The sequence below is a fragment of the Triticum urartu genome, unplaced genomic scaffold, assembly GCF_003073215.2.
Source record: "Triticum urartu cultivar G1812 unplaced genomic scaffold, Tu2.1 TuUngrouped_contig_5835, whole genome shotgun sequence".
NCBI classification, from domain to species: Eukaryota; Viridiplantae; Streptophyta; class Magnoliopsida; order Poales; family Poaceae; genus Triticum; species Triticum urartu.
The window spans coordinates 4181-17063 of NW_024116542.1; the positions used below are offsets into that span (position 1 = coordinate 4181).

Genomic DNA, 12883 nt, shown 5'->3' on the forward strand with positions numbered 1-12883 from the left:
GCTGCGACAAATGGCGCGCTGCATGTACGTCACTTATCGCAACCTGGGAAATTGGAGTGATCTTTGCAACGACTCCTCAACTAGTGATTTCGGAGAGTTCGAGCGAACGATATGGGCCCGCCCATTTTCAGTAGCATTAACGTGCTACAGAATTCTGGTTTTGGGAACCTACTAGCAAGTTCCTGAACCTGGTTTTCAGGGTTTTTTCCGGTTTTTTCTTATTTCTTTCCTTCTTCCTTTTTCTTTATCAATTTTTTTGAGTGAAATACGCCGCTAGTCCACGAACTCAAACTGATCGGACACTTTAGGCCATCAACTTAGAAAGTGATCAGATTTAGTCCACAAACTTGTTTATTTGATCAAATAAGGCCAAAACTGATTAGAGAGGAGAAAAACCAGCCACTTGGCTGCCACATCAGCGGCTCTTAGACTGTTGGACTAACTATTTTTAGAGGGGCGTATTTGCAAACTTGTCGGGTTAAATGGCGTATAGAGTAAAAAAAACCTGCATTGCTGGGGACTCGAACCAACAACCAATCAGAGTTAGCAAGCAGCAGCTAACCATTGGGACACAATCTGACTTCTTTATTTTGTGACAGCCGACTCATTATATATTCATGTAGAACCAGGAGATTTCATGCAATCACCTTTTTGTTTCTTTTTCTGCGGGTGGATCCCATGCAATCACATGATTTCCTTCTGGTGTTGGTCGGTAGATTTCCTTATATTTACAATCCTATTAAGTACTACCCGTTAGCTTGTTTCCTGCCTTTGACATTACTGATTTGGAAAGAACAGTTTTCTTAAAAACAATATAACGCCATGGTGCATGGAAAGTTTAATGTCAACATACTTATTGTAACATATATAATCCGATGCAACTTATTACAAAGATAGGTTGTGTTCCAATGGTAATCAGCTAGTTGCCAAATCCTACAGGTTGTAGGTTCAAATCACATGCAAGGTGGTTTTTATTTATTATTTTCTTTATACGCCATTAGTTAAGATAGGTTGCTAAAAAACCGATCAGCTTGCAAAAAGGGCCCTGTAAAAATAGTTAGTCACAGAACGGTCTAAGGAACGCGGACGTGGTGGCCACGTGGTCGGTTTTTCTCCTCTTCTCCTCTCTAGATGGTTTTGGCCTTGTTTGATCAAATAAACGAGTTTGTGGACTAAATCTGATCACTTCCTGAATTGATGGCCTAAAGTGTGCAATCAGTTTTAGTTCGTGGACTAGTGGCGCATTTCACTCAGTTTATTTATTATTTTCATTATACGCCATTAGTTAAGATAGGTTGCTAAAAAAACCGATCAGCTTGCAAAAAGGGCCCTGTAAAAATAGTTGGTCACAGAACGGTCTAAGGAACGCGGACGTGGTGGCCACGTGGTCGGTTTTTCTCCTCTTCTCCTCTCTAGACGGTTTTGGCCTTGTTTGATCAAATAAACAAGTTTGTGGACTAAATCTGATCACTTTCTGAATTGATGGCTTAAAGTGTGCAATCAGTTTGAGTTCGTGGACTAGTGGCGCATTTCACTCAGTTTTTTTTCTTTTTTTCGGTTTTTGTTTCTTTTCATTTTCCAAGTTTTTTCCTTTTCAAAATTATTTTATTTTTAGCAAATTTGTTCATAAATTGAGAAAAAAGTTCTGTGTTTCAGAAAATTATCAAATTTTCAAAAAATGCTCATGTTTTCAAATATTGTTCAGAAGTTTAAAAAATGTTCCTCCTTTTCCAAAAAAAATCACAACTTGAAAAAATGTTCAGGATTTTCAAAATTTCTTCATGTCTTAAAATTTTGGTCAGCGTATAAAAACCATTCCTGTTTCTTCCAATTTAGTTCACAAATGGGAAAATTAATCAAGAATTGAAAAAACCTTTGTTTTTTGATTTTTTTTTCGAATTTTAAGTACTATTCCTGTTTTCAAATGTTTTTCACAAACTTGAAAAATGTTCGAGTATTTCAACAAATGGTCCGAGGTTTCCAAATTTGTTCAGAATTTTTTAGATTTTTCATTATTTGAACAGAAAGTTCAGAATTTTCAAGAAATTCACAGTTTCAAAAAATGGTCACTTTCTACAAAAATTGTTCGCCATTTTGGGAAGAAGTTTGAAATTTCAATATTTGTTCGTGTTGTTAAGTTCACACTTTTAAAAAAATTCAGAACTCCAAAAGATGTTAACATTTTTGACAAATCGCATTTCAGAAAAGTTTAAAATTTCGGAATTTGTTCACATCTAGCACAAAATGTTCAGACTTTCAAAAAATACTTGCCTTTTAATTATTTATTTACACTTTGCAAGAAAAGTGTTCATTTTTTTGAAAAGGTATTCATATCTGGCGTTGTGGTTAGTTCTTAAAATTTAGCGCTGCTTTTTACCAATGTATTATCGTCTAATGCATAGGTTTGTCGACAGGGCTTTGTAACCCGGTGGTCTGCGATTCGACTCCTGTTCAGGGCACTTGATATTTTTTTTTATTGTGCCACAGTACAAGCGGGGCGAATGCGCGAGCACACTAATGGGCCTGCCCATTCGGGGCTTGCTACATGAGTCGCGACCCCGATTTGACGCAGAATGCATCAAATAGGAGCTCCCTTCCTCGTGGGGCATAGCTGAGGCATGGATGCTTTAAGCAAGAGCGGGCCTGGCCCAATCTCTCATACATGAAGTTAATCATCCTGATCCCATGTATTGTCTTCGCCATAGGGCCCACTAGCAAAGCGTGAGCATGCATCAAGGAAGGTGGCAGTACATAGGAGCAACAAGCAAATGAATGGACGAAGCTCTGGAAGATAGAGGTTCCATCCAAAATCAAGATGTTCTTATGGCGGTTTGCGAGATGCTCCACACCCATGGCGGATCTCCTTCAGCGTCGAAATATGGCCACATCTGGGGCATGCAAATTATGTGGGGCTGCCGACTCTTGGAGACATGCACTCTTAAACTGTTCTATGGCCAGAAGTGTTTGGGCCTTGGCGGAGGAGGATATGGTGGAAAAAATGATCCAGTGTGATAGTGACAACGCCAAAGACTGGTTTTTCAAGATGATAGACACGCTGTCTTATGAACAGCTAATTCAAATGTCAATCACTCTTTGGGCCGTGTGGGGAGCAAGGAGGAAAGCAGTTTATGAAGATATCTTCCGGCGTCCCATGTCGACTCATCTTCTTATCCAGTCTTATTGGAATGACCTTCAAATCACAAAGAAACCGAACTTGCATCACATTCCATCGAGACAGCCCCGGCCGAGACAGTGGATTCAGTCACCAGAGAACACAATGAAGCTCAACGTGGATGCGGCGGTGGCATCACGGAGGGGAATAGGAGCAGTGGGTGTAGTTTGCAGAGACAGGGGCGGCAGTTTCCAGGGTGCCTCGGTGATCGTTTTCAGAGGTATAATCGACCCCACTACGCTGGAGGCGTTAGCGGTGAGGGAAGCAATGGCACTCGCGGAAGATTTGAACGTCTCTGCCATACAGGTGGCCTCAGACTGTTCGGTGGTAATAGATGACATCAAGAGAAAAAAATGATCCAGTGTGATAGTGACAACGCCAAAGACTGGTTTTTCAAGATGATAGACACGCTGTCATATGAACAGCTAATTCAAATGGCAATCACTCTCTGGGCCGTGTGGGGAGCAAGGAGGAAAGCAATTTATGAAGACATCTCCCAAAGTCCCATGTCGACTCACATTTTTATCCAGTCTTATTGGAATGACCTTCAAATCACAAAGAAACCGAACTTGCATCACATTCCATCGAGACAGCCCCGGCCGAGACAGTGGATTCAGTCACCAGAGAACACAATGAAGCTCAACGTGGATGCGGCGGTGGCATCACGGAGGGGAATAGGAGCAGTGGGTGTAGTTTGCAGAGACAGGGGCGGCAGTTTCCAGGGTGCCTCGGTGATCGTTTTCAGAGGTATAATCGACCCCACTACGCTGGAGGCGTTAGCGGTGAGGGAAGCAATGGCACTCGCGGAAGATTTGAACGTCTCTGCCATACAGGTGGCCTCAGACTGTTCGGTGGTAATAGATGACATCAAGAGAAATAGTGGAGCAGAATATGGAGCAATTCGTGCAAGAGATTAGGGAGTATGCTAAGTCTTTTGTTTTATGTAATTTTGTTCATGAGTTTAGGAGCTTGAATTTCGAAGCTCATAATCTAGCGAGACATGCACTGCGACGGGGGCCTGGCCGCCATGTTTGGTTAGGCCACCCTGGGGACCTCCATTTGGTCCCTGTAACCATGGTGACGTCTTAATAAAGTTTCACGGATTGTCTAAAAAAAATCAAGGAAGGTGGCGGCTGTGCACTTCATTTCGGTGGAGGTCGACTTGGATGGTTCACAGAGGCATGGGGCAGCGGCATGACGTTGTTTGTTTTGTCTACTTCGGTTGTGTGGGCAAGTGCGGCCAAGGTGATGGGGTGTTCATGCTCGGATCTTCGAGCCTGGGTGGCGACGAGCGATGGTCGGGGTGGCGGCTATTGTCAAGGTGAATCTCAGATCCGGTCGGATCTGGACTATGCAGGCTTGTGGTTGCTGCTCTGTGGCGGTACGACTGGTGTTTTGTTGGCCGTGGCGCGGCACGGTTGTGCGGTGTGGTGTTGCTTGTGTTGTGGTCTCGATCAGGTCCAGGTGGTGCCGACATCCACTCGGGGATTCCTCCTTGATGTTGCATGACTGTGATGTCCTGCTTAGTTCGGTGTGGTCTACCACCAATGAATACAAGCGGAGCCACAACTTAGTCTTCCAGGTTTGTAGCAGCTGGCCCCATACACAAGGTATGTTAAAGTGGCGAGGAATAAGATTTTGGGGGAAAGATTTGATCGACAAGGGCCGTTACTGACGATGATTGAAGGCATTATCGAAGGGTACTTTTTCAACATTGGTATGTGTCCGTCGAAGTGGTGGCAGCGTTGGAGGTTGTTGACATGGCTGAACCATTATCAAAGGTTCGGTGGGGTTGGTCAAGCACGGTTCGTGCGAACACTTTGTGGTTGATGATGGTCGATGCGGACGATGACATCGTCCATGGGCGTCGTTTTTCTTTTTGAAGCCACTCCAAAGATCTTGCTCTCAGTGCATGTATAATGGTGGCATATCCATATGCCTCATGATAAAAAGTAATTTGAGACGTTTATATTAATTTTTTCCTCTTCAATGCAAGCTCTCACTAGTGGGCCTCATTATTAAATAAAAAATAAAGACTCTAATACACATTCATCTTTACTTTTCATTCCAACCTTTTCAGCTTTTGTCATCGGACCACACTTTTTTTCTTCAAATATCCGCCTCCTGGAGAGGATCCGGCTTCCCTATCCAAACCTACTTTACGTCATATCCGATCCTACATGGCATGCGAGGCATCACCTTGAGGTTATGCATTGTACATGCCCTCAAGTCGTCTTAGGTGGTGGTGGTGGTCGGTTTAGGTCGTTATCAGTGTTGTGCGTTTTTCTTCTTTCTTTTTTCTTACACATGATGTGGTCTTGCCTTAGTTTTCCTTGGAAAACTAGACCATTTTCGAAAAGGAAAAAAGAATTGCAGGAGCACCCAGCCCCATAAGAAAATTCTCTACCTGCAGAAAGAATTGCAAATTTGCAGTGGAACACGAGCTGAAATCCAACAGCGTAAGGACACCCGTGAACTGGCGGCAGTGCTCGTGGGTTGACACTAAAATAGAAGCAACCCTCTGATACAGAGATGGTTGCTGCAGCTTGGAACATGTCACTGACGGCTTAAAGTGAGCTGTAGCCTAAACGTGTGATGGTAATACAAACGGTACAAGAAGAGAACGTCAAGTTTCCTGAACAACTTGACAATAGATTTGCTCGAGCCCCCGGCGCCATCACCATGTACAAAGTATACAAAGTACTCGAACCACCACAGCCTCCCCTCCTCACGCCGAAGGCAACACCAGCCTCGTAAACCAATAGCTGAAAACTGAAATTAAGAAATGGAACAGTGAAACTGAAACATCTTTGCAAATTCAGAATCGTTGTCAGCAGAGTTCTACAGAAGCCATACTCACAAATCAGAATAGAAGTTGCAGATTCAGAACTCACACAAACAGGATCATAGCAAGAACTCTGTCAAGTGAAGCGACGGGGATAATAGCTGAACCTGAACATGATAGAGAGCAATGACCAAAGAAACACCATTAATATTTCATGAGGTAATGAAACAGGGTGTTCCCACAGAACCAACACAAGTTACAGGAAGACATGGTCTGAACAGCTGACTATTACAGAAAACCATCCTAGCCTAGGAGGAGGTGAACTTGGTGACAGCCTTGGTGCCCTCGGAGACGGCGTGCTTGGCGAGCTCGCCGGGGAGGACGAGGCGGACGGAGGTCTGGATCTCCCGGGACGTGATGGTGGGCTTCTTGTTGTACCTCGCAAGCTTGGCCGACTCGCCGGCCAGCTTCTCGAAGATGTCGTTGATGAAGGAGTTCATGATGGACATGGCCTTGGAGGAGATGCCGATGTCCGGGTGCACCGGCTTCAGCACCTTGAAGATGTAGATCTTGTACGTCTCCACGCTCTTCTTGGACTTCTTCTTCCCCTTCTTCTCGCCGCCCTCCTTGGACGCCGGCAAACTACGATCGAATGGATAATGGGACATCTCGACTACACTACACTGGAATGCTTATCCACCTCCACCGGAAGGGGGTTTTATAGATACAGAGGAGAAAATGGTGGGAAAAGGTTGGCGGGAAAATAAGGCGGGAAGGGGTTGGCGGGAAACGGCGGGAACATATGGCGAGAAGGGGTTGGCGGGAAACGGGTGGTGGGAATATATGGCGGGAAGGGGTTGGCGAGAAACGGGTGGCGAGAAAATACATTTCAGCCTAATGTATGAGCCATGCAACTTCGGCCTACACGAGACCAAAAAGTACTTTTCGGCCTAGGCTTGACTAAAAAGTCTATTTCGGCCTACACTTGACCGAAGTGCATTTTCGGCCAGGACCCCACCACTTCGGCCAAGAGATGGCCGAAAAGTCTACTTCAGCCTAAGTGTGGCCGAGAAGTCCTATTTCGGCCAAGAGATGTCCGAAAAGTCTACTTCGGCCTAACTGTGGCCGAAAAGTCCTATTTCGACCAAGAGATGGCCGACGGGCTACTACTTTTGATTTTTATGAAAATCATGCTATAGTTTCCGAAAATGCTATAAAATATATCATAGTTTTGAAAAAGAATCCACTTTGTGCTGCAACAACAGCAAAATGATACCGGGAATGTAGCTAAGGCCCGATTGAAACGACCTTTTTCCCTCCTGATTCGTGTGGACAATTGAACTGTTCGTCGTGGATTTCCTGAACATATGAACTATGGCACAGATTGTCACCACAGTAGCTACAGTGGTATGCACTTTTACTAAAGAATCGCTTGTTCCCTCCTGATGATTTACTGAAATCAACAGAGATAATCAGAGGTAAAGATTGAGCATGATAAGAAAGGCATGAAACAGATCAAAGCAACACCGTTACTATTTCCTCCAGATCCTCAAACATTTTCTCCCCACAAATTACAGGATGATGAAGTACCACACGAGTGGATATATAGGAAAGGAATCCAAATCTGCCGAATCACTCATGTCATGATTGCATTCTGAACATCTAACTACATTCTGAGAAGACAGGGCACAGCATAGCCTAATTAGGAGGAGGTGAACCTAGATTTATGTCTGAAGAAATCGACACTCGTCAGTTGACTGAAGCAGGGTGCTGAATCATGAGACTGAATAAATCAACACTGTTACTGTCTCTCCAGACCATGAAACAGTCTGTGTTCCCACAAGTTACAAGATGACATGGTACCAACAGCTACCAACAGAGCAACAACGATCCACCAGGACGACAGGGAACAGGCCATCTAAGCGGAGGTGAACTTGGTGACGGCCTTGGTGCCCTCGGGGACGTGTTAATTTAGTCAGCCTCCCCGCCTCGCGGCCACAAGACTCATAAACAGACAGTTGAAAACTGAATTTCATAAACGGAACAGAGAAACGTCTCTGCAAGTTGAGTGTCATTGTATGCAAATATTTACTACAATTCGGAGCAAAATTTGCAATCAGAAACATCTCTCCAAGATAAACTCACACAAACAGGATCATAGCAAGAACTCTGTCAAGTGAAGCAACAGGGACTAGAACTGAAAATGGTACAGAGCCACGAGACAGATCAAAGAAGCACCATCACTATTTCACAAGATAATGAAACAGTTACCATCGATCGAACAAGAAGACAGGAGCAGACTATCTAAGCGGAGGTGAACTTAGTGACGGCCTTGGTTCCCTCGGAGACGGCGTGCTTGGCGAGCTCGCCGGGGAGGACGAGGCGGACAGAGGTCTGGATCTCCCTGGACGTGATGGTGGGCTTCTTGTTGTAGCGGGCGAGCTTGGCGGACTCGCCGGCGAGCTTCTCGAAGATGTCGTTGATGAAGGAGTTCATGATGGACATGGCCTTGGAGGAGATGCCGATGTCCGGGTGCACCTGCTTCAGCACCTTGAAGATGTAGATCTTGTACCTTCTTGGCTGCCGTCGTCTTCTCGGCCTTCTCCGCCACCGGCTTCTTCTCCGCCTTGGGGGCCATGGATGCCGCTGCTACTTCGCCGGGGAGAGGTGTGGGATTGTGGGGTGCGGTGGTGTTTCGCTGGAAGGTTGGAGAACTTGTGGGGAATCGGCGGCGACGGCGCGGCGAGTTTATAGGAGGGGAGAGCGGGCTCTGATTGGTGGAGGGGTATGTGCCACGGATCGGTGGCCTCCCGGTGATTTGATATGATCTCAGCCGTTCACTGCTATGCGGTATCGACGGCCCGGATGCGCCTCGGCGCGGATCGCTGACGTGGCGGAAAGGTTGGCGGGGGGGAACAGACGGGTTTCGGCCCACGCGCGCGTATGTACCGATTGGAGTTTCTCCGTGGCGGCAATTTTGAGTTAGATCTTTTTCCATCGACATTTTGCTCTTTTTTGCGGGGAAATACTCTCTACGGTCCTTTTTACTTTACATATTAGGTTTGTCCGAAGTCAATCTCATCCAACTTTAACTAAGTTTATATAAAAAATTATAGACATTCACATAACAACACCAATATCATTAGATTCATCTTGAAATATATTTTCATATTATATTTATTAGATATTATAGGTGCTAATAATTTTTAATATAAATTTGGTCAAACTTAGCAAAGTTTGACTTTTGCCAAATCCAATGTTTAGAGTAAAAAGGACCGGAGGGAGTACTTTGTACATGCATACGTGCGTCTTTCTGCGCCGTTTATCAATGTTGGTCATTAATTGTTTGAAGAATTTATTCAATGGAGTAAGTCAAATAGTTAGGTGGTGTTTGGTTCTCTAGTCCTAGGACTTTTTCTAGTCCCAACTAAAAAGTCCCTAGTCCCTAAAAAGTCCCTCCAGGTTTGTTTCCACAAACTAAAAAGTCTCTAGTCCCTTCCTAGAGGTTATTAGATGACCGTGTTGCCCTTAGTATATAGAAAAATAACAATCAAACAACACCATGGGATGGCGGGCCAATGGGTGCATGAAGGGGCATTGTTCAAAAAGTCTCAAAAAGTCCCAAAAAGACTCTCCTTGAGAGTCTTCTTCATTTAGTCCCAAATGCCTAGTTTAGTCCTAAAAGTTCCTCCCGTTTGGTAAAAAAAGTCTCTAAGAGGGACTTTTTCTAGTCCTTACACAAAAAAGTCCCTGAAAACAAACACCCCCTTAGATCATTTAGAACTGTGGTTGTTCGTACCATGGAGCGTAGGGGCTGAAGAAGTGCACGGATGTCCTTCACGGCGCCTCCTCAAATTTGCACTGCCCTCGGATGGAAGAGGAGTGGTGCGTAGAAGAGTTTTTGAGCTAGAGGGGGGATGTGGTTGGAGAGGTAGGGGCGCGCGGAGGAGTTCGACCGGGTGGTGTTTTAATCGACCTTGAAGAATATTTTTCAAGAGTTTGGTTATTGATTCAAGTGATTTTAATCAATTGTTTGAAAGATTTGAACCCTTACATAACAAAATTTCAGCAGAGTTTCCTTTTTTTAATGACATCTACAACATGCAATTTACATAGTGTTATTAATTTTCCAGTTTAAAGTAATGCAAGCGTAAGAAAAACACACCTTTGCTCAATAATACAAAAACAACACGAACATATATCTGCTGCGGCGAGAGTGAGAGAAAAATGTGTTTTTTTAATAGTCCCGGTGAGAACTAACCCAAATAAGCACTTCTTAGCTAGGTTAGATTTTTTAGGTGGGTTAGATGCATCTAACCCAAACAAACCCTCATGTTTGGATATTTTTGGGTTAGTTGAGTCCAAACTAACCCAAACTAATTCTAACCTATAGATCCAAACAGATCCATTATAGTACACACGATAACTGCACAGTCACGAAGTGATGTAAAAATAATAAAGACTTCCAATGTTGTAATCAGCATCTCTTGTGCCACTAATCCCTACTCCAACGATAGCCTCTTGAATTATTCTTGTATCATTACTACCATCACCTATTGCTAGAGTTAAAGAACCAAAGGACTTAACGATACCAAACATGTATCTAACTCACTGAGTCATTTATGGACCTAAAGCCTAGTTGATGGCCCTATTCTGTTCGACTGCTTTGGAAAATCTGAGCACTTCTCCACCTGCTTATTTCTTGATTAATTTGCACATGTACATATATTTTTGTTGCACGGCATATAAGGTGAAGTGTGGGAGGGGAACCATTAGTCAGTCGGATTTCTAACAGCTTAATTTTATTCATGAAGAACAACAAAATAGACGTCTTGTGAACTATTGTTTTTAGCAGCTTAAACATAAGCATGACATATTATAGTTCAGCAACCACAACACTACATCCAGTGACATCCCAATATTATTATTTTCAGGAAAAGGGGACATTCGACACTCAGTGCCAAAAGACAAATATGCACGTCATGTTAAGTTTTCTCAGGCATCAATTTACATGTCAAAATGTAAGAAAGTTGTTGGTAGAAATAGCCAAAGAGAAACCTGTGTTTTCTTCAAAGGTGTCATTCGACAGCATGGCCAACAAATGCTTCAAGTGCCCAACCATCCAAAACGAATGAAAGATCCTGCTTAAAAGAAATTTGTCATTAGGTACTCAACTAAATCAAACTAAGAACTCATTTAGAAGGAACGCGGTTTAATTTCATTAAATGCACATAGATGAACACACTAAAGAGTATGATAGCAAATATGAATTGATAGTTTAAACTAAATATACAAAATGGAACAAATTCTTTAGTTTAAACCAACATGACATAAAGGCATTACACCTAATGTAAGGTATTGTCTGAACATCTAATGGATTGACGTAAAGTTTAATGTCATTTTCATGTGTGTATTTTTACTATCAAAATGGGATACAAAAGACATTTTCCACATATAACATTTGATATCATTCGTGTACGGGACAATATGGAATCTACAAAAAATTCCTTTTATTTCCAACATGTCATCATATTACCAATGTCGTCCCTAAGCTATGTAATATGTCGTCTTCAGCTTTTCCATTGATGGACGACAATTACATACCCTGCCATTGGACTCTGAGAGAGACACAAGACTCGTGTAAGGTATAATATGGAATCTAGAAAAAGTGACTTTTATTTACAACATGTCATTATATTACCAATGCCCTCCCTAAGCTATGTAATATGTCGTATTTGGTTTTTCCATTGATGGACGACAATTGGCCATTCGACACACACACACACACACAGAGAGGGGGGGGAGAGAGAGAGACGAGAGTTGCAGTGATTTCGGTATCAGGTTGATAATACAAAATAGTGGTCTTATGACCAATTATCTGATGTACTAACCACATGGAAAGTATAAATTCATATTATAAAACTAGGAGATTACCAAAGGATGCGGAAGAAAGGAAATTGCTTAATGGCAGTGTTTGTTTGTGAGATGCATTTCTGTTTACACCACAACTTCATTCCTAGCTATACATTGTTTGTGCGCTATATTGCAACATTACTGATTTGGGGGAGGTGAAGTATAAAGACTACTATGGCTGCTATATGCCATTGAGGAACCGAATTCAACGATGCATATCTGCTACGGATAGCAGACCCTCGACCAGAGGTACGAAGCCACCCACCCATGTCTTTGACCCCCATGCCACCTCATGCCACCGTCCATGCTGCTCCACAATATTGCATGGTCACCGCCGAGTACGGCATGTCTGAGGGGCGGATTAGCGCCAACATCAAGCCAGGAGTGCCAGCGGAGTTCACCGCGATCCACAAAGCCCCTTGACCAGCCGTCGTAGCACTCCATTCCAATGAGAGGACTAGGAATAGAAGGGAATGTGCGCTTTGCTGCGCCGTTTACTCCCTTGTAGAAAATATAGAAAAACAGACCCTTATGATAAAATCATCCAATATAGGTTGTCTATTGAAATAAAATCATCAACGAGAGATTATATATATCTAAATCAACCAAGGGAAATTTGATGTATGCTCGTTGAGGAGCCTTGCACTAATATGTTGTAAGTCACCACTTAGTCCAAAACACATATAACAGAAAGAAGAGAATGAAGATTAATTGACACCTGGTAACTAAATGACGGCATGTACACTGGGCTACTATGGGTAAGAATAGATTCCATAAACATAAGAGAAAGGTAAGAAGTGCGCCTACACCCGTGAGTTTTCCCACATGACAATTCCAGTGCAAGAAGAAATTTTGCAAGAACAATAGCTTTGTGCCTAACTATCAACTTTATAATGTTTAGAATCCTAGAAAACATATTATTTTTTGTGACATACATGTACATATATGAGGAACTTGTGATACCACTTTATCATAAAACTTACCATACTGCTCCACCTGGGCACACAAACCAA

The 12883-nt window shown here is 43.2% G+C and overlaps 1 protein-coding gene and 1 pseudogene across 1 annotated transcript; both read right to left on the reverse strand.

Annotated features, from left to right (window-relative positions):
* Window positions 1-6144: 6144 nt before the first annotated feature.
* On the reverse strand, window positions 6145-6630 carry LOC125529773 (histone H2B.3-like). The gene has a single exon (XM_048694190.1). The coding sequence runs from the start codon at window positions 6623-6625 to the stop codon at window positions 6266-6268; it is 360 nt and encodes a 119-aa protein (XP_048550147.1). The 5' UTR covers window positions 6626-6630; the 3' UTR covers window positions 6145-6265.
* A 1504-nt stretch (window positions 6631-8134) lies between these two features.
* LOC125529772 lies at window positions 8135-8689 on the reverse strand (annotated as a pseudogene).
* Between the last annotated feature and the right edge of the window lie 4194 nt (window positions 8690-12883).

What these genes read in the sequence shown, in the direction of transcription:
- LOC125529773 (XM_048694190.1), bottom strand. Translation starts at nt 6,625, where the DNA reads ATGTCCCATTATCCATTCGATCGTAGTTTGCCGGCGTCCAAGGAGGGC.